Here is a 26377-nt window from a genome sequence, read left to right as displayed (position 1 = left end):
TTCATCTTAGATTTTCTAGTTTCCACAGGGTCGACTGCTGCTGGCTGTGACTGCCCCTGTGGTTCAGCTGGAACCCGGACAGATGTAACATCTATGGATTCCACAGCAGCACCATCCGACTCACCCTCTGTAGGGCAGAGGGAGGGTTTCTAACCAGCTGGGGAAAAGTGCTCCTTCAACATCTAGCCCATCTCACTTACCTCCTTCACTAGAACCCACACCCACTCCGGATGGTACATTTCTGCAGTGTGCTTTGGGCCAAGATCAGGCTCTGGGGCAACATCTCTGGTCTCTAGGTTAAAGTCAGGCTCTGGGGCAGCACCTCTATTTCCTGGGGTAGGTATCAGGGTTGTTATCCAAGCCAATATTCCCTTGTCCCTGATTGCTAAACAGAAAAGGCCTATCAGCAACACCAGGTACTCTATGATATCATTAGCATTCAGAGGAGATCTGAACCTTCTAAAATCTGGTGGAGTAGACCCAAAAAACTGGGTGAAGGGTTGGGAGAAAATTTGCCCTGGTGTCATTTCCTCACAGTACGTGCCATTGTTAAAGTAACCCCAAAAACATACAGTTAGTGTGTGATAGCCCTGAATCCATGTACCTGCCTTCCAAAGGAAGTTAAAAATCCACGAATTCCTCACCTTATTAACCCATGAAGCAAACTGGATAACAGGCACAGTAGCCTTAGTTACAAGGCCCATGTTTAGATAAGGGCCTGCAAATGGGAGAAATCTAGTCACGACTATGTGCCCCCCAAACCAGGGTAGGCTAGACCACATGATGCCACCTAATGAGATTTTTATATCCAGCACACAAAAATTAGGTCATTCAAGAATTTTTATCCCTCTTGTCTCACGATGCCCTTGGGCCCCACACTGGGTATTTAATAGCTTACCCATGTAAGAGAGCTACCCAGCATAGTACTATTCAAACTTTAGGCTTATTTATTCTATATTATAGGATTCCTTTACATATTCGAACTGATAATGGGTCTATTTCAGAAATAAACAAGTGCAGCAATTTGCTGAAGAACAAAATATACAATGGATTTTCCATATTCCCTATTATCTGCAAGGAGCTGAACTAGTAGAACAAATGAATGGGCTTTTGAAAGAAAAATTGCAGAAATTGGGAAAGGGACAATTGAAAAATTGGAAAGTAAATCTAACTGAAGCATTGCATATATTAAATAATAGGTCAATTGGTGAAGTTGAAACACCATTGATGCAACTGACTACTCCTAATTTGCAAGTTAAACCCTTGACAGTTACTGAAACAATTATGAACTGGGAAATTACCCCAGGAGTATTAGCACCTTACTGGGCTATTCCTGAGGCAGCAGGACTAGACTTACACGCATTATCTTTAACATGAATTAATCAAGGGGAAACTAAGATTGCTGGCACTGGTATTGATGCCTTAAGTTTTAGCTTTCATGTTTTCCAGATTCTGTACTGCATTAGTATCTAACTCTGAACTTCATCTAAAATGTTAACAAGTTTCCTTCACAGTTCAGTTAGACAAAACAATCCTTTTCCAGCCTGAGAATCAAGGTCACTTTTGCAGCTTCAGGTCCAAAAAGTATAAAAACCAGCGAATTGAAGAGAGCAGTCTGGGACGATGGGACTTCATAACCTGAAGCTGTCATTGGACAATTAGCGCCAATATGTAAATGGACTAAAATTTATAAAAATGTGAAAACTTGTGACTCGAGGTCCATCTTGGGTGGGCCAGTGTGTTGGTTTCACGTGCTCAGGGGGAAGGGTGGATTTCCCCTCAGGGAAAGCACCATGAGGCTGAGGAGTGGGAGGGACTCTCCCATCTCTGGGAGCTTCCCCTGTGAGCTGCTGGCACCAATCAGAGAGCTGATTTGGTGATGGACAGCTTGGAAAAACAATGAAAAGTTATTTCTCTTTCACAAATCACGGTGGCTGAAGTTCTGGTGGGTCTTTCGGCTTACGGCCTCCGGAGGAGTGGGGTCCCCGGCTGGGGCCCTGGCCCAGCTCCAGGCTTGGTCTGGGGACCGGCCCGGCATCCCAGCCTGGCACCAGTTCTGCGGGGAGCCCTTAGTCCGGCCCTGGCTTGGCTCGGTGGGGCCGCATGGCGCCCCCTGGCACCGGCCACATAATTTCTTCTTCTCAGTCTGGATACAATTTCAACTTCTTAATGCCTGGATAAGATTCTCGATCTCCTGAGCTCCCCTTAATGAGAAGGAATAAAGCATGGAGTCCACAGAAGTCAGGGGAATGAAGATAAAGTTCCTGATGGGAAGAGATTGAAAAGATGCAACTGATAAGTAGCTGAAAACCTTTTTTTGTGGGGCTATGAGGGGATTGTGACTTCACTAAAATTCCTTTAAACTGTGAAATATACTTGGGGAGGATGGGTGCTTGAGTTGAAGACTTTCCTTGCCTTGGGAAATTGAGCTCTCTCTTTTGGGACTGGAATATGAACAGAGACATTTGATAGAGAAGGAGATGAAGAGAATTTTGTTTTCCAGCAGCCTGCCTTTAAAAGTAGTACCCCATGTGTGCATTGTAACCCATAACACAGCTCTGGAAGGACTGTGGGAATGGGAGGAAAATTCATGGTTCTGTAAGTCCCCGGCGGATGCAGACTGTGAAGGTGAAGACACCTCCTAAGTCTAAAGCAGAAAAAGGAACTTTTCTCAATTAAGTGAACTGAAATGATTTTTTGAGTGGATAACTGACTGAAGTGTTCTCTGTATGTGGTTGGTAAAAAATGTGGAATGAAGGGAGGAGGGAATAATCTAGGAATCTTATTCTGAATAATTTTTTCTTGTGTTATTAATAAATTTCTTCTTGTACTTTCTTTTTAAGTTTTGAGCCTGCCTTGTCTTTACTCCTAAATCCTATCTCTAAAGAAAATTGAATATTCAAAATTGGCAAACCCTTTAGTCACACCGTGACAGCTGGGCTCTTGTTCTGCCCAAGGTATATCCTTTGAAGGCATTTTAATAAATACCTACTTTATTCTTTTAACACTGTCTAGCCTCTATTCCAGGTAGCCTATCAAGGCAGCAGTTTTTGGTGGACTCCACCGTGATGGCAAGTCATCTGGAAAACCCCTGGACCAGAGGAACACTCAGCTCCTGCCCCTTCCACTCCTGCTGACACTCCCAGGGGGGCCACAGCTGCGGTCCAGAAGGTATCAGAGCTGAAGAATCCTCCGATCTGGCACAGAGGCACTTGAGTAATTGAATAAAGGCGGTATTTTGTTTGTTTTAGCACCTGAGTTAGGTGTTAAGAGATCTCTTAAAGTTTTGTTTAATGTGGAAGTGGAAGGACTCCGGGGGATCCAGACAGAGCTGATTTTACGATTGTTGCTCTCCATCTTGTCTGTCTCATCCACTAGTGTAGGAGGGGACGCTGTCTGAAAAAGTGGAGTTTTAGCATTGCAGTGCTCAGTGTTACTCTGAGGCCAACAGTGGCTCAGTGGGTTAGCTTCTGCGCTGCTGCCCCAAGGTCGTGAGTTCTAAACCTGTATCTTACTCATTCTTGCTCTCTCTCCCCGGTTATTCTGATTTCTGCAGACTTTTACTCATAAGTGTTAAGAAATGGGGTGCGTATTCTCCTGTGAGAATAATAATAATATTCCAAGAAATACTCCCTTAGGGTTAGTATTGGAAAAACTGGCACAAGCTAACCGGTGGAGAGTAATCTCTTTTAAAATCCACTTATCAGACTCTCAGTAAAAAATGCGGCCAACTTATGAATTAGATAATTATGAGACATGGACTGAATTTGGGAGCATAGATAAGAAATTAATATCAAGCTTGATATCTCATGTACGCGAAGACAAGTATTTTGAAGAATTAGAGTATGCTAGACTTCTTATGGTTTTATCATGTCAACAAAGCCCATCAGCACTTAAAAAAAGAACATATATTGATTTTAAGGAAAAAAGAGAGGAAAAATATAAAGGAACAGCCACTATTGAACAGTGGGTGTGAAAACAAGGAGGAAGTGGAGTTAGATCTCATGTCTCCTGCCTTGAGAATTGGCCTGCCACACCCACCAGTCATGCCAGCCTGTCCACCTCAGCCGCTGGTCGCTCCACCGCTGCTGCTGCAGCTGCTGCTGCAGCTGCTGCCATCAAAGTAATGGGGGAAAGCGGCAGCGGCAGGGGGGTCGCAGCTCTGGCAGGGTCCTGGCCACTGTAGGAGGAGGGAGGCAGTGTTTGACAGCCATGGACACTGCTGCAGCTACTGCCGCTGCAACCATGGACATCCACTCCAGTTAGGCCCCCCTCCGCTCAGTCCTGGGAGGACGGGGCGAGGGGACAGCTAGCGTGTACAGCCAAAGGCACCGCCCCTAGAGGAGGAGCCAGGGGGCAGAGCCTTCGACTGAGAGGGCGGAGAGGGGCCCTTCCATGGAGGGAATGGTGCCTCTCCCGCTCTCAGGCCCGTGAATTTCCATAGCAACACTGCATGCCACAGAGCTGCCTCAGGAGATGACATCATTAAAGTGAGCAGGCACTCAGCCAGGCTCCCACGGAGGTGAAGGTCAGGCCTGGCAATTTCTAATATCAGGACTAGTTGAAGCAGATCTACCACAGCAGACTCAACAGAGTCAGATAGCTCTTGCTCAAGTAGCTCTTCTGAAGAGGATGATGAGATCGCAGCTGCCTTGAGCAGGCAAAAGAAGGGAAAAATAGCTAGAAGGGCCTTAAAAGAATGCAGCGCCATAGCCAAATGTACTAGGTCAAAAACATAAAAAATAAAAGAACCTGTTCTGCAAGTCCCATTATGGCAAGCAGTCAGCAACCAGGGGCCAATATATATAAAGGCTTCATACTTCCTTATTGAGTTGAAACAGTGGAAAACTGCTGTGGGGAAATGAAAAGAGAATCCAGATAATGTGGCAAAATTAGTAGAAAAGGTGATTAACACAAAAAACCCTGACTGGGCAGATTTGAACTCTGTTAAACACATTATGTGATCCCACTGACAGACAAATTGTTAATAAATCTATTACAACATCAGTAGAGGCAAGTATAGAAAATGGGTTGATCCAAGGCACAGTTACAAAGATATTTCCATTAGAAAATCCTGGATGGGACATGAACATGCCAGAACATATGGCAAGGTTAAAACAATATCAAAAGTTCTGTGGTATATGGGTTAAAACATGGTGTCCCTAAAACTCTAAATTGATTTACAAAGTAAATTTACAAAGTAAAGCAAAATTATGATTAATCACCCACTGTATTTTAAATAGGTTAAGAGAAACTGCCATCAAATATACAGATCTAGATCCTGAATCATCTGATGGGAAAACACATCTAGTTATTATGCTTATGGATCGAGCTACAAATGATATAAGAAAGCTGCAAAAGTGTCACAGCACAGCTAGTCTGTAGCTGGGAAAATAATTTGGCCTTAAATAAGAAACCCAGTTTGGTTAACCTGGTTCAAGAAACATGTCCCTGGGTGAAGAATGATTGGTTGGATTCAAACCTACACAGGGACTCTCAGTCAATCTCATTCAGCCAGAAATACAGATGTATCATTGGCGAGAGAGCTGGACGGTGTTAAGACCTCAACCAATCATATGTGTAAGCATGGGAAATTTGAAGCCCGTGTAAAAGGAGGCGCGGAACAATAAACAAGGCTTTTTGTCACAAGGATCTCTGAGAGTAATGTCTCTGTCTCCGATCAACAACGCCATCATAATATGTGGTGACCCTGACGTGGCCTGACTCAGCCGTTTTCTGCATAGAGCAGGGGAGATGAAATGGCATAGGAGCCAGAGAAGACAGAAAGGCTAAAACACCAAGCTGCGTAGGAGCCGAGGAAGCCAAAAAGGCTAAAAAAGAGAACGGTGTAGGAGCTGGAGAAACAGAAGAAACTGATAAATAGAAGAGAAACCCTACCACAGATATAGGTGGATTTATCTCAGTAGAGGAACAAGCAGTCATTAAGGTATGAACTTTACTTCAAACAGGAGCAAAGTATGAGCAACAAGATCTGAAAGCCACTATAGATATTATAAAACTCTTGATGTTTATTTCAAACTGGCTGGTGTGGTTGGAAGCTGAATGGGACACAGAGATAGCAGTAGAGAGGCCACCAGATCTCCCAGCACAGACAAAGTGCCAGAGAGAGTAGATGCTATCTCAGGCACGCAAGTGGAGAGGACGGGCGAAAAACCAAGTGGGGAGGGGCTGCTATTCACCAGAGCTCCCCTGCAGCTGCCTGCACCAGCAGTGTCTGTATAGCATGCAAGTTCACCCATACTGCGATCATCCTCAGAATGCCTGAGGTCCCCCATGCCACGGCTGACAAAGCCATCTTTGGGCTCCATGCCCCATACTGCCAGTAGCACACTGTGGATGCAGACTGCTGAAAAACCCCAAGATGGTGAATGCCATGTGCTTTGGATGCAGGTCACCCAAGAAAGGAGACAGCAAATGTCAAGAGAGTCACTCACCCAAGATGGTCTTCGCCACGTGGCACAAGATCTACTTGCTCAAGATAGCGGAGTGCTACGCCACAGCAGCCAGCACCCAAAAGGCTGGAAGACCCAGCCAACACAGGCAGGGCCTGGAACTGCAAGACATTGCATCATGTCTACTGATTTAAAAGCAATTAACAAAACTAGAGGACATACACCCAGTGGTAGCCAATCCCTAAACCCTTTTGACCACACTGAAAGATGAATTAGGGTGGTTTACTGTTGTAGACCTGAAGGATACCTTTTTCTGAATTCCTGTATGCAAAAACAGACAAGAGCTTTTTGCTTTTGAGTGGGAAAATCCCAAGACAGGGACTAAAAGTCAACTTACTTGAACAGTTTTACTCCAAGGTTTCAAGAATAGCCCAACAATATTCAAAAACCAGCTAATTGGAGGACTGGATGTCTTGGGTTGCAAAGTAGGATGCAACCAAAAGTATGTATTCTATCACCATCTGTTGAAACCAGGTGAGGCAGTGTTCTTTATCTTTTCCACAACCCATCCTTCTTCCAGGGAGATATCTTCTGTTAATGGGCCATTGAGTCCCACTGCACGACTGATGAAATTACATCACCCCATTGGGAGATGCTTCACCCAGGGGGAGGAGCCAAGCATTTCCTACCTAGATAAAATCTGAGATGTGGGATATTAGAACAGCCTTTTTCCACTAGATCCCAGAGGAAAACCAGACCATTCATCATGACTGGACCTTTGGAGGAAAACTGCACCCTTCCACAGGACCACTGCTTCAAATGAACCACATCTGTCACTCCAGGAGGACTGCAACCACCATTTAATTGGACTGCTACCAACACCCTGACTGACAGGGTGTCAGGTTGTATTCTGACTCTGTCAGTATTTTGTTTTTTGCATTGCTGCATTTTTTTTTAATTTTAATTTTCCTAGTAAAGAACTGGTATTCTTATTCCCATATAGTTGCCTGAAAGCTCCTTAATTTCAAAATTATAATAATTTGAAGGGAGGGGGTTTACATTCTCCATTTAAAGAGTCTCCTACCTTTCTTAGCAGACACCTGTCTTTTAAACCGAGACACTGGAAAAGACAGGAGCCAGAAGGAGTTATTCTTCAATATGTGGATTACATCCGGATTGCAGCTAGAATTAGAGATGACTGCACACAATTTACTATAAGTTTATTAAACTTGTTGGGAATGAGTGGGAATGTGAAACTGCCCATCATTTTTTTCTTGGATATTCAGCCACTGCCACCAAGGCATTAGATGTATTGGCACACCCTATCTTAATTATGTTTATTATAATTGTACTAATGACAATGCTTAATTGCTTCATTTAGTATAAATTAAAATGGATTGATAGCATCTATATGTGATAACCTATTCATTAACTTGAAGTTCACACAGAGGTCAAAGGACCAAATGATGTGGCAGGCCCTATGAGGAGCCTGAACCAAAATTGACCACTGTGTGAACATTCAAACATATGTACCTGTCTTGGGGTGATTTTATGATGATGCTTTAATCCCTAACTGTCTGCTTTATGCCCAGAAAATGAGTGCTGTAGCTTTACGATGAACCTGAGGGGTGGGGCAGGAGGAAGGGGTGTGTGTGTGAGTGGGACCATGGTCTGAGGTCTTTCAGTGGGAGCACTAAACTGGGGGATACAATTCCTAAACCACAACAGCCTTATTTGGTGCCAACAACACGAAAGCTTCAGATAAAAACAAACCTGCTCAGAGCAGGTTGGAAACAAATTTGATCTAATCATTTGCTGTACTGGTACAGAGTCACTTGTCATAATATTGCTTTGTCTGTAAATGTGGGTGTTGTAACTAACCATGTATATATTCCAGTATGTTCCCCTCACGATGATCTTTTTCAGAGCAGGGAGAGGGATCAGCATAGCTTTATTGGTGTACTGTGTGATATCACTTTATGACAGGATAACATCAAGAGCAATGAGGGTAATTTGGCATGTGTATTAAATGCTGCTCTCCTGTCCTTACCTCAGACACTGCCTCTGGGAATTCATTAATAATTGTACCCAGTCTCTGGGGGAACAACAAAGAATGATATTCCGTACCTATTCACACCCTTTTCCTCCTTCAGGACTGTTACGAGAGCTTTTGAGAATTTAGAATGTCCCTTGGATCTTAAGGAAAGCATGTTTTTGTTGCTAAGTCTGCCAAGTCTCCTCAGTGCGGTCCACACCATGTTTAGAGTCAATGTCCTGGTTTGAAAAAACAGGTGTCTGCCAGTAAGGGAAGAAGTTTCCCTTTGAAATAGAGACTTTAGTTCCACTCCCCCCAAGTATTATAATTGTTTGAATCAAGGACTCTGAGGCAGAGATAAGGGGGTAGGAATAACAGCTCTTTTACTAATATATCTAACTGTACAAGCAGAAAACAATAGCAGTTGTTAAAATTGCTAACAGAACAGAATAGATAACTCGGTGTCAGTCCCTTTAGATGCAAGCACGCTGTCTTGGTGCTTAGTCCCAATCCTGCTGCTGGAACAAAATCCTGGTGCTGCAGAGGGCAGGCGGGAGCGCAGGCGAGAGGGGGCGGCAGCAACAGCCACGCCGGTCTCGGGTGGGAATGGGCTGGAGCGGGCAGATCCTCGCTCACCGTTTGTGTCCAGGTGATCAGCTGTGTCCGCAGAGGCAGGAGGCTGGAACGGGGCAGATGCAGGGCAGGTGATCACAGAGGGTCTGGCTCTCCTGTGTTCCACAGCGTGGGCTGAAGATGGCGCGTCCTCCTCTCAGCTCGCCGGAAACATGAGTCCCCCCCTCTGGAAGCCCGAGAGGCCCCTCCGCCTCTCCAGGAGCCGCTGCCACTCCTTTTGTCTAGAGTCATTAGAGATCCTGGGTGTAACCTGGCCAGCTCCATTGGCATGATAATGGGAAAAATTCTTTCAATGGACACAGTAATAGAAAAACACTCAACCCCCAACAGTCAAGAAAGAGATTTTTAGCAAGGTCATTCAGAGATCTGCCCCAAGGGCGAATAGTCATGAGTGGCATGGAATGTAGGAGAAAATGGGCCTGTTTTTTGAGAAATTTTCTCCTCCAGTGTTTTGGAAGTTAATTCTTGAACAACTACAGGACCCTGATAAAGTCGTAGAATATTTGAAAGTAAAATACTGTGGCAGACACAGAGAGGAGTGAGGTGTGCTGGGCCCAGTGTGCTGGGCCCTGGCTGCTATTTATTGGACACAGCTTATCACTAGGCAGCACTCTCAGGGGGAGGAGGAGGAAAGCAGACCAACAGGCATCATGGGCACTCAAACTGCAGCTGAGCCAGAGGAATAACCCGCGCTGGTTGCATCACCCCTAAACAGAAGAAAAATCCAATACAAAATCAGTTCACTTAGTAAGGGAGGAAGACGAGCAAGCAGGGCCTTCATAACAAGAGGAAGAGGCGGAAGTGAAGATAATCACCCGACCCTGGGTGAGCTGCAAGATATGCGAAAATATTTCAGCCACCAATCAGGTGAGCCCCTGGTAACCTGGCTGTTCTAATGCTGGGCTAGAGCAGCCCACAGTTGGAAACTAGAGGGTAGTGAAGCCAAGCAGCTTGGATCCCTGTCAGGGAATGTGGGCATTGACAAGGGCATTGGGAACAGGACAGAAACTCTCAGCCTCTGGAGGTGACTCCTGTCAAGCATGAGGGAAAGGTATCTTTTCAAGGATGATCTATCAGTGCGCCAAGTCAAGTAGAACACCACGGAGAAAGGTATCCAGTGCCTGAGAGAATTTGCTGTGCTGGAGGTACTCTATAGGGATTTAAATAACAAGCAATCCCGTCTAGATCCAGATGAGGTCCACTGTACGCATTCCATGTGGTGGAAGTTTCTACAGACCACACCATCGTCATATGCCAACTCCTTGGCAGTGATGTAATGAACAAAAAGTGAATAATTTGGTAGCCCAACTCTGGCAATATGAAGAAATTCTGTCTTCCCCCATTCAGGCCTGCATCTTGGCTGTACGTGTGGGGTTACTGTGGCCAGAAATGTGTATTCTATCACCAATTGTTGAAGCCAGGTAGGGTAGTGATTTCCTTATCTCTATGGCACATACCATCTGTTAATAGGCCATCTTAAAAACCAGGTGGGGCAATCATCTTTATCTTTTCCACAACCCATCCTCCCTCCAGGAAGATATCATCTTCTGCTGAGCCATTAAGTCCCACTGTATGACTGATAAAATTACATCATCCCATTGGGAGATGCTCGAGCCAGAGGGAGGAGCCAAGACTTTCCTACCTAGAATAAAAACTGACCTTTTGAAGAGCAAGTGATCCGTCTTTCCACTGGATTCCAGAGGAACACTGGACCTTTCCACATTATCTCTGGACCTTCAGAGGAAAACTGCACCTTTCTACAGGACCACTGCTTTAACTAAACCACATCTGCCACTTCTGTGGGACTCCAGCAGGTTGAAGAACAACAGGCACCCATTGCTACCACAAAAGTGCACTGTCAAAAACACTGCACCAACTGGGACTTTGTGATCCAAATTCATTAGATGATTTGTGAACTGGAAAGCCAGGGAGTGCTCAGCAAGACTTGCTCATCCTATAATAGTCCTATCCAGCCAGTGTGTAAGTCCAATGGAGACTGGAGACTGACAGTGGACTATCATGACCAGAAAAAAGTCACACCACCGAGTGCTGCTGTGTTGGACATGCTGGAACTTCAGTATAAACTGGAGTCCCAAGGCAGCAAAGTGGTGCCACCATCGATATTGCTAATGCGTTTTTCTCCATTCTTTAAGTGGCAGAGTGCAGGCCAGAGTTTGCTTTCACCTGGAGGGGCGTCCAGTACACCTGGAACCAACTGCCTGTGGTGGTACAAACCCCCCTGTCTTGGGGTGACTTTATGATGTTTGTATCCCCAAATCATCTGTTGGTGATGAATATTGAATTCTGCAGCTTTAAGACTGGTTCCAGGAGTGAAGCGGGAAAAGAAAGAGGTGCAGAGTTTGTTATCAGAGACTGCACTTGCTTCCCCGCATTCTTCACACAGACTGTGTTGTCTGCAGTGGACAGCAGGAGAGAGCTTCTTTTTGCTTTTAATTAGTTTTTCTGGTTAGCTGAGGTACAGGAGTCCCCTGGACTGTTTTTTTTTCCCTTTTTCTTTGCATCGTTTGAACCTGCTCTGGACTGAAAACCCAGAAGAGCGCCGGAAGCTCACGCCTGTGGCCCACCAGTCCTGGCCTGGGCCGTGACATTTCCCAGTCCTGGAGGGACTGAGAACAGCCTGAGGGAGCCAGGCTGCAACTCCTCTGAGTTTGTCATCTCTTCAGAGTGGCAAGAGGTTTTGCTGTTTAGCATCGTTCAATTTTGTGCTGGGAAGTGCTTTGTCAGTTAAATAAACAGTTTTTTTCCCACTTCTCTCTGAGGGAATGTTTTTATTTCCCCGAACCAGTTGAGGGCCCCCACTCGAAGGTTTCCTCCCAAATTTGTCCTAATTTGTCCTAAACCAGGACACCCCTTGCCAGGATGCATTATGATCTGAGAAATGTTTGCAAGGAGCCTTCAGAAACACTTCCTCTTGAGCTTATCAAAAACACTGTCTGTTCCCACTAATCTGTGCTGTCTAATGAGCTCCTGATTGTTAATGAACAGCCTTGGAAACTTATTTTTCTTGCCTGAATAACAACCCAAGTGGTATAATATATTTTTTTAATCAAACTTTTGAAGAAAGTTACTGACCTGAGTTGCAGCCAGGATAGAAAATTATTATGATTAAAGTCCACTCTCTTGTGACCATACCAACAGTGGTCCTAAGTAAGATCCTTTGAGCTCTCCTGGACTTCAGCAGGCTACGACCAGCAACTGTCCCTCTGAGTAAGGCCTCTCAGAGCCAGCGAACTGTCAAATTTGCTATACTTGGAGGATCATCAAACGACAATGATGGATTCTGGGCTGATACCCTCACTCCTCCGGAGTCAACACTTTACCTGCTGAGAAGATGCAATGGCATCTGAAGTATCTCACTGAATTCGAGGGGATTTTTTCACAAGTACTATCTTTGTACATGCGAGTGTGCATATGCTGTAGCAAATATACCAGGAATGTTGTTCTCCTAGACTCTCAAGTACTTTAGATTTGTAACTAAGGACTGCAAGTAAGTTACTGTTGTAGTATAGCAAATTCTATATGAATCCTTTACTAAACTGCTTAACTTATCGATCAAGTTTAAGTTAACTACTATTATGTTTAAATGCTGTTAAGTTTAAGTGAAGTGCTGTTGGTCAAGTCCAGGGCTCAGTTTATCATGGGAATCTACTCTGAAGCTTGTGACTCAACAGGAGTGTCTACCATATTCCTTTTTTATCCTTACCCTTTCCTAGCCTCTTGTCTTCCCCTCCTCCTGTCCCAGCCTCCACATAGACAGTTTTGTGTTTATTTTGATTGACTGATTTTAGATTTTTGTTTGGTTTTTCTCTGTGTGTTTTAACCATGTAGTAAATAACTAAGTGAACCTTGCCAATGAATTTTGTCATGATGTGGCTTTTTATATTAACCTTTACTGGTGATTCTTTAAGTGAACTTAAAACACTAATTCACAACATTGCCCCAGGGGTGGAAACACAGCTCCGCTCTTTGCCATGGACTGATCTAGGCTGCACTGGAAAAGAGTGAGGCTCCAAAACACTAACAGTACATTGATGACATCATCCTGTGGAGCAATACAGCAGAGGAAGTTTTTGAGAAAGGAGAGAAGATAATCCAAATCCTCCTGAAGGCCAGTTTTGCCATAAAACGAAGTAAGGTCAAGGGACATGCCCAAGAAATTCAGTTTTTAGGAATAAAATGGCAAGATGAATATCATCAGATTCCAAGGGATGTGGTCAACAAAATAGCAGCTGTGTTCCCACTGACCAGCTAGAAGGAAACACAGGCTTTCCTATGTGCTGTGAGGTTTTGGAGGATGCATATTCCAGATTATAGTCAGATTGTAAATCCTCTCTATCAAATGACATGGAAGAGGAACAATTTTAAGTGGGGTCTTGAACAACAAGCTTTTGAACAGGACATGGTTCATGCAGTAGCCCTTGGGCCAATCAGAACAGGACAGGATGTAAAAATGTGCTCTACACTGCAGCCAGGGAGAATGATCCTTCCTGGAGCCTCTGTCAGAAAGCACCAGGGCAGACTCAAGGTTGACCTCTAGGTTTTTGGAGTCAGGGATACAAATGATCTACAGCCTGTTACACCCCAACTAAAAAAGAGATAGTAGCAGCTTATGAGGGGCTTTGAGCTGCTTCAGAAGTGATTGGCACTGAAGCACAGCTCCTCCTGGCACCCTGACTGCCAGTGCTGGGCTGGATATTTAAAGGGAAAGTCCCTTCTACACATCAGGCCACTGATGCTACATGGAGTAAGTGGGTTGCACTGATCACACAGCGAGCTTGAATAGGAAACCCCAGTCACCCAGGGATCTTGAAAGTCATCATGAACTGGCCTGAAGGTGAAAATTTTGGAGTATTGGAGGAGGAGGTGACATGCTGAGGAGGCCCCATGATATAATCAGCTGGCAGAAAATGAAAAGCGATACGCTCTATTCACTGACAGTTCCTGCTGTATTGTAAGGATCCATTGAAAATAGAAAGCTGCCAAATGGAGTCCTACATGGCGACTTGCAGATGTTATTGAAGGCAAGTTGTACCTCAAGGAGATTTGATTTTTGAGTGAGAACAGTCTGCAATGTTGAATTGTATAATACTGGTTGCTGAATGACATTGACACCGTATGTCATAACTATCATGGACAATGAGGATGAAGTGGTCCAGATACACCAGTCATGAGCTCCTGATGCAGCTTGCAACCAGCCATCAGCACACCAGCCCTGGAAGACATCTAGGATGGATAGAAACCACAGTCATGGACTAAATGAACTCAACAGACATCTTGGAGGGATGGCCATTGAGTATGGCAATGATGCCTATGATTTTGTATATATGCGTGCATATATATATATATGTCTATAGTTGGAAGGTGTAGGGGTGGATGATGTCCTGGTTCTGGCCAGGACAGGGTTAATTTTTTTCTGTTGCCAAGAGAATGCATGTCTAGGACCAGGAGGTTATTCTATACTATCTCATGTAATTTTCCAGGAATGGGGAAAGGGGTCCCTTCCAGGTCAGGATAGTGTGTCAGAGTTTGAGTATTGTTGGGCTCCATTTGGTGTAGTGGTGAACATTTCAATGTGAAATGCTCACCTCTCTTATACACTTTTGGTAATAACATTGTTGCTGTTGCTTTTTGTTTTCTTATCTCATTGCTGTTTCTAGTAATTTTTTCTTATCTCAACCCATGTTTTTTACCTTTTGTACTTCTAGTTCTTCTCTCCATCCTGACATGGGGAGGGGAGGAGTGAGTGAGTGGCACATGGTCTGGGGTGTTTTCAGTGGGAACACTAAATTGGGGAATACCATTCCTAAACTATGACAAAAGACTTAAGACCAAATAAAATTTCTGTTACATTTTTTAATCACCTCACTTTAAAAGAGCTTTCTTTTATAGGCAAAAAAGGATTGTTGTGTTTATCCACAGTCTGTGATATATTACACATTGCCTAATGAGTAATATAAATAGCACACAATTGGACAAACACAGTCTATATACAATAAAGAGCAATTCACAGTATTATCATGGAATATGATTATATTAAATTTTCAAGTTTTAATAAGACCAATATGGATACTTCTGTTGAATGGAATTTGAGAAAAACAATATTGATTTAACAAAGAGCATAAACTCTAGCTATCACATCAGGTTAGCATCTCAACTTTCATAGACACTATATCTTACCACAGAACAATTTTTAATATACCATATATTTGGTTACATACTAAATCTTAGGTAGTTTACACACTATTATGCAGTATAACTGTGGGAACAGAACTGGCTGGGATAAACAGTGGTTTAGACTCAATAGCTTATGCAAGAGGTATCAACCTGGAACTGTGGGAAGCGGGATACTGAGAGGAAGATATCTGGTCAGGTTATGGTGAGAAGAGAGTAGCCATGGGAGTTGGTATGTTAATGGTATGTTAATGGAGTTATTCTATGATAGGTCATGTTTCTGGTTCTTGTTCTCAGTTCATTCGATACCTGTCACATATAAGGTCATGTTCCTAGTTTGCGTTTATGATTGGACCCCTGCCTTCAGAATATCCCTACATATTGTTACGTCCACCACACCCCCTCATCTTTGGATCTCGCCCCTCAGATCGTGCAGTTTCTATGTTTGTTATTTTATCCATTAAAGTTCTTTATTCTTCAGGCAATTCCATAATTCCCATCCCTCTATTTTTGCCATGCTCCCCCCAGCTGGACCAGGCTCGGGGTCACAGCAAACCGGACTGCAACATATAACTATATTGTGTTAAATGTTATTTATTAAAAGATCTTTGCAACAAACAAAAAGAATTCAACTGTGCTAGTGAACTTTTGAACTTCTTTTAAGTTAAAATGTTTTAAAATGTTTGTTCGTGAAAGAAGACAAATGTATGACTACCAGTAATCTGGGCCATGTAACTTAGTTGAGCAACAGGAGAAAAAAACTTGTTTCTTCTAAGGAGAAGAAAGAGATAAAAGGGAAACCTTTTTCTAAACCAAATGAGAAATAATAAATCGATGTTTTACATATAACTGGAAACTAGTTCTAACCATTTGCTTAGGAAAGGTTGGAATTTTAAACACAAAATTAAAGAAAGTATACTAATGATATTGTATCTTAAATAAAAATATGAAACAAATAAATAAACCAACTATACTAGAAATAGTGCTCTATGATCAATATTTTTAATGAAAGATCAGAAGCTATGCTATCCAAGTTTCATCTTCAGGTACTGTTCATGCTGTTCATTCTAAGAACACATGTAGCCTGCACTTTCATCTGCATTAAATAAAAACTGGCAGAATGCATGGTCTGAAGGATAAGAAGCCTTCAGATAACATGGAAATAGATAATCTTTCTGAGGTTCTATTTTTCTTATGGCCAAAACAGAAGCTGGAAAGTTTTGACTGAATTACTGTATATTTATAGATCAGAAAAATGTTCCCACTTTGCTTTCTTGATAGAATAAGAACTAGCAATAAAAATTTTAAAAATGTGTGGAAATAATTTTTTTTAAAGTCTGGGTGTGGAGACCAAAGGAATTCCCAACTAGGGAATGCAACCCTTGTTCTGTTCCCTAAGTCAACCCCATGCTCTCTCCCTGTCGGTCAACCTCTCGGTCACTCCTACCCTAATTCCCTGTTGGTCCTCTGCCCTGGCTCTTCCCTTGTGGCACCCCCATGTCCCTTGATAATTGGTTTGTAATGCTCTCCCCGCCCTGCTCAGCCCAAGTACTTCAGCCTGGACCCTCAAGCCCCTTCGCCTTTGTTCCCCTAACGCTGGACGGTGCAAGCGTGGCTGAAATAAACATCTTTGTAAAATCCCTGCAAAGGCCTCTCCTTGCTCCTTTATTTATCCTCACCCCAAGCAACATCATAGATGTAACATCTGGGTTTTAAAGCTAAAGGTACCTGTACATTGGCAAAATCCACACGGTTGAGATCATTGAGCATCTGGTTGATCTGAGAAGTGTTCTGAAGCACAGCCCGAGCTGCCTGAGCCAGGTGATTGAGAGATGTGTATCTTCTCAAAGTCTGGGCAAAGGCACTTACAGTGGCAACCTATGAAGAAATCCATTTATCATAACACATTATATTATCAACCAATCTTCTGTTTTACCTATTTTAATTCTAAAATTACTGTATTAATTTATGAGCCCTCAGATATTGCAATTCACATATAATGGAACAAATAGAGTTTTTCCTATAATTTTTTTTGGCAAAACAAAGTTATTTCCAACACCGTGGTTCATGTTTGAAGTTCAACCTAAATATAACATTTAGCATAAAAGTTAAAATGCTGCCATTTTTAGATCTTGAATGACATCTAGTGTACAATTGCAGAAAGAGAAGAAAACTGCACTCAACTTTGTTTACCTTGCTTTGTATCATTCTCTGTGGAATATCGTTCATGGCACTGGAAAGCCAACCTTCAAGGCTTTTTGCAAAATTGCGAATGGCTTGAGTCAAGGCACCTAAACATAAAAGAATAAAAATAAAATGAAAAGGATGGCAGGGTGCCTCTCTTGAAACTTTTTGCATCTTCAGCATTTAAATATTCCACATTGAGAACTACTGCATTTATTGGCTCAGAGACTTATCCAGTTTAGGTTTGCATCCCTATCATTACAACAAGGATGTTGATAAACTGTAGCAAGTTCAGTAGAGGGCCACTGACATGGTCAGGGAGTTGGAGCACATACCTTATGAGGAGAGGCTGAGGGAACTAGGTTTTTCAGCCTGAAAAAGAGAAAGTTTAGCGGGGACCTAATAGAAGCCTTTCAATACCTACAAGGTATCAAGAACAGACTCAGCCTCTTCACAATGATGCATGGCAGGAGGGTGATAAACACGGCATAAACTGAAAAAAGAGAGATCCTGACTTCATAGGAGAAATTATTTAACCTTGAGGACAGTTAAACAGTGCCAATTCATGGCCCTTCATTGGACTCTTTCCATGTCACTCATACTGGGGAGACCAGAACTAGATACAGGACTCCAGGTATACAGCACTCAAATGGTGCTGAACAAAGGGGAAGGATCACCTACCTGGACCTACTGGCAACACTTTATCTAATACAGCTCAGGCTACCATTAGCCCTCTTTGCAGCAAGGGCACTCTCCTGGATCATGTTCAACTTGGTGTCCACCAGGAACCACTGGTCCTTTTCTGCAAAGCTGCTTTTCAGTTGGTTGGCCCCCTTGGCATGTAGTGGCACATGGGATTGTTCCTCCCCAGGGGCAGGACTTGGCACTTCCCCTTGTTGAACTGTATGAGGTTCCTGTCAGCCCATTTCTCCATCCTGTCGAGGTGGCTCTGGATAGCAGCACAACTTTGTGATGCATCAACCACTCTTGCACCATCAGCAAACTTGCTGAGGGTATTCTCTGCCCCATCATCCAGATCACCAATAAAGACATTGAACAGTGTTGGACCCAGTATTGACCTCTGGGCTACACTGGTATTTACTGACCTCCAACTAGACTTTGTGCAACTATAACTATGGGATTCTCTGGAGTGCTGCAATGGTGTCCTGGTTTGAAAGACAGATGTCTGCTGATAAAGGCAGAAGTTTTCCTTTGAAATAGAGACTTTAATTCCACTCCCCCCAAGTATTATAATTGTTTGAATCAAGGACTCTGAGGCAGAGATAAGGAGGTAGGAATAACAGTTCTTTTATTAATATATCTAACCGTACAAGCAGAAACAACAGCACTTGTTAAAATTACCAAGAAAACAGAACAGATAACTTGATTCCAGTCCTTTCTCTAGCTGCAGGCACACTCTCTCTGCGCTCGGTGCCGGTGCTCCAGGCGGAACAAATCCCGGCAGCTGCAGAGAAGCGGCAGGAGTAGAGGCGGGAGGGGGCGGCAGCGGCCACACCGGTCTCAGGGGGAGAGCGGGCTGGAGCGGGAAGCTCCTCGCTCACCGTTTGTGTCCGGGTGATCAGCTGTGTCCTCAAAGGTAGGAGGCTGGAACGGGGCAGATGCAGGGCAGGTGATCGCAGAGGGGTCTGGCTCTCCTGCGTTCGGCCGCGTGGATGCAGATGGGGCATCCTCCTCCGAGCTCGCCGGAAGCCCAAGCCGCCCCTCCGGAAACTGCTCCCACCTACCCCTTTGTCTAAAGTTATCAAAGGTCCTGGGTGTAACCCGGCCAGCTCCATTGGCATGATAATGGAAAAAATTCTTTAAATTGACACAGTAATAGAAAAACACTCAACCCCCAACAAATGGATAGATACAGAATCTTTAGGGGAAACAAGAAGGTGCTCTATATAAATATTATATATGCATAAAGCTTTGCCTAGGGATGGATGATAAGCCACTTGAGAGCTTAAGGGTCCAGATTAGATGACATCACAACATGGGTGATGTTGTGGGTATCTGATACAGCCTACCGCATAAGGAAAAAGTAGATGAAATCTTGTGGTGGCTTGACCTTGGGTGACTGTCAGGTGCTCACCAAGCTGTTCTATTACTCTCCCTTTTCAACAGAGCAGCAGAGAAAATTATGAAGAAATGCTCGTAGGTCAAGATAAGGAAGGGAGATAACTCAGCGATTGCTGTCACAGGCAAAATAGACTGAACTTGGGGAAATTAATTGAATTTATTGCCAATCAGAGTTGGAGAATGAGATAAGAACAAATCTAAAAAAACTTCCTCCAACCCTTACTTCTTTTCAGGAACAATTTAACTCCCAACTCTTCTCCCCCCAGGTGGCCCAGGGCAACAAGAGAGGTTGCAGTCAGTTCATAACACTTTGTCTCTGCCCCTCCTTCCTCCTCACGCTCTTCTCCTGCTCCAGCGTGGGGTCTCACCCATGGGAGGCAGTCCTTCCCGACCTTCTCGAACATGGATCCTTCCCATAGGCTGCAGTTCTTAACAAACTGCTCCAGCATAGGTCTTTTCCATGGGGTGAAGTCCTACAAAAACAGACTGTTCCAGCATTTGTCTCCTCACAAGGTCACAGGTTTCAGCAGAAAATCTGCTCTAGCACGGGCTCCTCTCTACGGGACCACTGTTCCTGACAGGATCCTGCTTTAGCATGGACTCTCCATGGGCTGCAGCTTCCTTTGGTGTATATCCACCTGCTCTTGTGTGGGATCTTCCATGGGCTGCAGGGTGACAATGTCTTCCCCATGGGCTTCAGAGAAATCTCTGCTCTAGCAATGGGAGCACATTCTGCCCTCCTTCACTGACCTTAGTGTCTGCAAAGCTGTTTCGCTCACATATTCTCACTCCTCTCTCCTGGCTGCTGTTGTGAAGCATTTTTTACTCTTTTTAAAAATATGTTACCACAGAGATGCTACTAATGTCTCTGATTGGTTCAGACTTTGGCCAGCGGCAGGTCCATCTTGGAGACAGCTGAAAGTGTCCCTTCCTGACATGGGGAACGCTTCTGGTATCTTCTCATAGATGACAGCTGTGCACCCCTCACCTCTACCAAAGACTCCCCATGTAAAGCCAATACAGGTCTCCTTCAGGTAACTGGAATAAGCTTCAGGTTTACAGGCTCCGGTTTTTGAGGGACTTGAACAGCAGAGCTGTCCCTATCTGCTAGAGGAACAACAAAGCAGAGCAAAAGCAACCCAAGAAGACAGTTGAACAGTGCAACTGGTCACTCAGAGAGCTTTGTCTAGTTTCCATCCTTAGATGCTTTCAAGACCTGACAGGGTAAAACCCTGAACAAACAAGTCTGAATTCAGCATTGACCATGCTTGGAGCAGGAGGTTGGACTAGAGACCTCCTGAGGTCCCTTCCAACCAGAATTATTCTTTGATTCTATATTATGTAACAATTATTTAGTTTCTGATTTAAAAAACAGAACTGATCACTTCACCTAAGACCCCTTCAAAAAATTTATGATCAGCAGTGAAAATTCTTTTTGGCATTCCTAGAGGTGCATCAGTAATTGTAACAATAGTTTCCTATCTCCTGAAACCTTCCATCATGAATTTTCTGCCATCAATTTTTACCTAAGTGCTTTTGCTTTTAAAGAGCAAAATCCCACAGGAAATGGCAATTATTGCAATACTTCAGTTACCTCAAGTAACCTTGAAGTACCCTGAACCATTGCCAAGATGTTTTTCTTTTAGTTCCGAAGAACATAATACAATGTGCAATGTTCAATGACAGTATCAATAAGGAATATATAAGAATGTATTAAACAAACAAGGTAAGATTGCTCATACTGGTGTGAAAATTTGGTGGTAGAGAATGAATGTTGCTACAGTAATAAAGAATAAAAAAACAGAAAAGGGAAATATTATGATCTATGAGTGATTTTTTTTACTAAATCTAAGAAGAAATAGTGCAAGTAAACAATGCATTTTGTTTATGAGGCAAAACAGCACGTTTGGTAGAGTAAGAATTAATTGCTCATGTAAGTCACCTAATATGAGAAATGCCCTTTTTCAGCTTGAGTAATTGATGAATCCTGTAAATAAGAACTTCTGCTAGCAAAGTTAGCCAATTTGCTTAAAAAGAAAGAAATATTTTATATTTTAAAGCATTTTTTTCTTCAAATTTGTAGTGACAAGTGGCTTATGTAACTGTCCCCAAATGTAAATGCTCATCTGAAATTTAATTTGGACTTATAAAACTTCTGAATTAGCTCTATGGAATGGGCGTTTTTTTTTTCTTTCTTGAGGTTTCCAGGCAAAGAACAAACATTTTTTCACTGTCAATCATTTAACCCACATATTTCTACATTAGCATTTTTGTATGCACTTGCTAATTAACAAAGCATTTGCTCATGTTAATTTATTACCTGCAGAATAAAAAAAACCCCTCTCATTCAGATAGTTTGCAAATTGTTACTAAACACACATTAAATGATACAGCAAAAAAAAACTTAAAAGGAAAACATGTAATTTTCTATAAGCCTTCAGAAAGCCTGGGCTTCTCATCTCAAATATTTCTTCCACATAAATAACAAGATTTTGCAGTCTTTCTGGTATTTGTAATTGCTGAAATTGACAGATACAACATGAAAAATATCTTTAACATAATTTCTCTGCCTGGAAAAGGAATCCCCAAACAAGTTTAGCGCTATCAATCCTTTCACTTGTGAAGACATAAAAAGGCCATTCTCAGGGGAAAAGATCTATTGCCATTAATACACAGTGGCTCTGGTCTTTTGTTAGAATCATGAGATAATAAATTTTATTCCTGACTGAAGTATAAAGTGTTTGGCTTCTTTTTAAACAAAGAAACATGCCTTTTTCCCACACAGTAGTTTTTAATTTATTTTGTGGGCACTGAAATGTTTTCACAAAAATTTAAACTAACCGAATTTTACTTAGAGCTTGTTTTTCAAAAAGTTTTCTTCTATATTAATTTATTTTATGGTAATATTTATTAGGAAGTTATGTGAAAGAGTAGGTTTCCCCAAATACTGAAAATCAGGAAAAGAAAAAAAAGATGAAACTCAAAAATAGACTTATCAGTGTGCATCCTTACAAAATTAAACATTTTCCTTTTTTTTTCCTTTTTTCCTTTTTTTTTTTTTTTTTTTGCCAGCCAGCTGCTGTTGGTACCTTTCTGATTATCAAGAAAAAAAAAAAAAGAAAAGAAACCTGCCTATGATGGGATATTTCTACAAAGCAGTACTTGCAAATATTTTCCTGAGTTGCTTGTTACAGCATAGCTAACAGAGGCAGACAACCGATGTGGTACTTGTGATAAAAGAGACAACAGCATTCGTGTCCTCAGCAATGGTGTTAATGTATCACAGAGTACCACTTCCAGTCATCGGAGAAACTATCCCTATAACGTCAGAGGCCTCAATCCAGACCAAACTTCTGAGGGAAGATGCAGCTCAGAGTACAGCAAGTGCTTGGAGTCTCTTGCTGAGGCAGAGTGGAACAGTTTCCTTGCCTGCAGGTGTGCAGTGAAACAGGACCTGTGTTGCCAAGGAAGTGCAGGAAGAGGTCAGCAGACTGTGCAGTATCAGAGAAGGTGAGAAAGAGATCTACTGGATCTTTTTCAAGACCCTGAAGTCTCAGCTGTATTGAAGGAGGATCACGTGGTCTGTGCTGATCGGATTAGAAAATGGCAAAGGCTGGAAGCCTGTGACTTCTGGAAACAGAAAGAAGGTTTCTGTTTCACCTGCATATCTCCAACAAAGAACAGATGCATTAATCTCACAGCACGTGAGGGTCTGGGAACTCTGTCCAAGAGCTAGTTAAGCCTGAGCCATGCAGCAGCACCAGAAGGAAGTGATAACTGATAATAATGGGAGACTCCATGCTATGGGGATTGGGGCCCACATCTGCCAACCTGACCTGCTGTTTTGGAAGATTTACTGCTTGCGGGGGGTTTGATCTGGGATGCTGCTGTGATACTGACAAGGTTTGTCCAACCCCTGGATTATTACTCCTTGCAAATCTTCATGCGAGCACCAATGCTGTAATGCTGAACAAGGTTTAGACCCCGGTGGCCATGTCTGTACTAATATGGGTCTTGTGTGTGTGTACCAGCCAAAAACTATATTTAGTTGCTATGTTTTGCTGTTCAGTTATTGCTGCATATTTTGCTGTTCCTTCTCATGCCTCTTTCACAGGCTAGCTGTTTTTGTGTATTTCTTAGTTTAGATCAGTGTTTATAACAGGTGCACAGCATGAGAAAATTTTAGGAGTTTTTCGATAACTGGTTTGAAACCCCCCAAGGCTTCTGGAACATAAACTATACTAAATCAGGAGAGAAGAAGTTGAAAACAAAATACCAAGATAAGAAGATTCAAGATAATGGGAGGCGGTGAAGATCCTGAAGACCACCAATTATGGACTTTTAGGAGTTTGAGTGGGTGGATCAATATCCTAAAATTACCAATTGTAGAGTATGGCCCCACAGGGGTGATGGTTCTAGAAATGTATAATTAGAGTGAATTATAAACAATAAATCGTCTTCTGCAAAATCATATTGATTTGAAGTTCAGAAATCCAGTTTTTTCCCGCACACCAATACTGCCAGAGGAGACCTGGAGCATATCAAGTGTGACTACATGCATCTAGGTGCAATGGTCAAGGGTATGGGGGCCCAGATAGTTTTCTCATTGGTCTTTCCAGTGAAAAGCAAGAGCTTAAGGGGGAATGGAAGTATCCTGTGGGTTAACAGTTGGTGGCCCAGCTGGTAATGACAATTGACATTTGTATTTTATGACTATGGGGACCCTTCTTTAAAGACTGAAGACTGTTAGAGATGGGATCCACCTGACCAAGTATGGCAAAACCATCTTTACCAACAGACTTGCCAACCTGGTGAGGAGAACTTTAAACTAGAAATAATGGGGGAGGGACATAATGACCCACAGTCAAGTGAAGGAGTACTGGAATGAGTTGATAAGCACGGTGTTATGGAAAAGAGAGAGCTTGTAACTGGCAAAATAGGGCTGAAAAGCAGACACTGCTGGACCAAATTCTTACAAACAAGGAAACTTATCTTAGAGTTCTTACAAACTGTTGGTGATGTGGAGTTTGGGGGGAGTCTGAGCTGCACTGACCATGAGATGGTGGAGTTGAGTATACTGAGAGGATGGAAAAAGGAAAATGGCAGGATAACAAGTCCAAATTTCAGGAGAGCAGACTTTGGCCTGTGCAGAGATCTGCTTGGAAGAATCCCATGGGAGACAGTCCTTGAGAGCACTCTGGATCTAGGAGACCTGTTTGATATTCAAGGTTCACCTGCTCCAAGTTCAAGAATGGTCCATCACAATGACCAGGAAATCAAGCAAAGGTGACAGGTCTATGTGGATGAACAACGACCTCACGACTAAACTCAAACACAGCACACAGGAGCTGCAAAAAGGGGTAAGTGACCCAGGAGGAATGAAGAGACGCTGTCCAATCATGCAGAAATGGGGTTAGGAAAACCAAAGCATACCTGGAGTTGAAACTGAAGAGCAACATTAAGGATTTCTACAGGCACATCAGCAGAAGAAATGAAGACCAGAGAAAACGTAAGCCTGGTGGTGAATAGGGGCAGGGAACCTAATGACAAAGGCTGAGGTACAGGATGCCTTCTACACTTGAGTGTACACTGTTGTCCTGGGTTGATGTTATAACGCTTTGTATCCCCAAATCGTGTGCTGTTCATGCTTGGAAGGCTTGTTTTCACTAGTAACTTGCCGGCGGCCTCCTCCATCGGCTGGCCGCCAGCGATAGCTGGGGGCTGCTGCGCTTCTCCCCGCTCGCCCTCCCCCCCTCCGTCCCCCCCTCCCCTCCCCCCGACCCGCTCGCTCTAGCTGCTTGCTGGCTTGGTAGCTGCTGCTGCTTGGCTGCTACCCCCACCACCCTTTGCTTGGCTTAGCTACTTTTTGCTGCAGTTTTTTTGCATCTTTTTCCCTTATTAGCTAGGAATACCACCCAAACCTGATTTGGACTCCACCTGATCTGAAACATCAAGAAGATTCTGGACTCTGTTTATGACAAGAAATACGCGTTTCTGCTCTCCCTGACATCGGAGACGCTCTGAGGCTGTACACCCACTCAGACGGGTAACAAATTCCTTTGGCATCCGTGGCTGTTTTTTCCTTGTGTTGGGGAGTGTTTCTTTTTTTGTGTGTGTTTGCTAAATAAACAAGTTTTTTCCTCTTTTTCCCTCGGAGGAAGTTCTTCCCAAACCCAGTAGTGGGAGGGGGGAGGAGTTCTGGGGATTTGTTTCCTGGGGGGCTCCTTTGGGAGATTTTTTCCCCTAATTTTGTCCCAAACCAGGACAACTGTACACCGGTAAGGTCTACCTTCAGGAATCTGCAGCCTCTGAGACCAGAGGAAAATTCTGCAGCAAGGAAGAATTCTCCTCAATAGAGGACAACCCAGTTAGGGAAACATTTAAAAAACTGGAGAGTCGTAAGTCCATGGACCTGATCGGATGCACCCATGAGTACTGAGGGAGCTGGATGATTTCACTGCAAGGCCACTCTCAATTATCTTTGAATAGTCATGGTGATGAGGGAAAGTTCATGAGGACTAGAAGAAAGCAAATAACCATGTCCCTAAGCACTACATCTATGTCTTTTAAATACCTTTTAAAACTGACCAGAACTTGTGAGTCCCTAAGCCCTCAAAGCACATTCTGAGGGTACTCTGCTACATATCTCCCTTAATAGCTTAGTTTGCTTTCTTAAAGTCCAGTGTAGCAACTCTGCTGACATTTTTTTCTTACTACACTGAAAATTTTAAATATTCCATGATCATAGCATCATTAAGATCATCAAGTCTAACTGTCGATCACTGTGGGCAAGACAGCCACCAACCATCACATCGCCCAAGAGTCCTTCTCTAGTCAC

At 43.2% G+C, this 26377-nt stretch overlaps 1 protein-coding gene across 2 annotated transcripts in view; it reads right to left on the bottom strand.

Moving 5' to 3' along the window:
- The window catches only part of LOC306814096 (transcription factor RFX3-like), a 144594-nt gene that overhangs the window by 30877 nt on the left and 87340 nt on the right, over positions 1 to 26377 (bottom strand). For both annotated transcript variants that reach the window (XM_079329820.1, XM_079329821.1), the window contains 2 exons: positions 17467 to 17564; positions 17002 to 17151 (listed from right to left, as the gene is read on the bottom strand). In XM_079329820.1, the coding sequence (XP_079185946.1) occupies positions 17002 to 17151; positions 17467 to 17564 (248 nt within the window). The remainder of the gene's footprint in view (positions 1 to 17001; positions 17152 to 17466; positions 17565 to 26377) is intronic.

The sequence above is a fragment of the Erithacus rubecula genome (genome assembly GCF_903797595.1).
Source record: "Erithacus rubecula genome assembly, contig: SUPER_W_unloc_4, whole genome shotgun sequence".
NCBI lineage: Eukaryota > Metazoa > Chordata > Aves > Passeriformes > Muscicapidae > Erithacus > Erithacus rubecula.
This window is presented reverse-complemented; position numbering and strand designations above follow the sequence as displayed.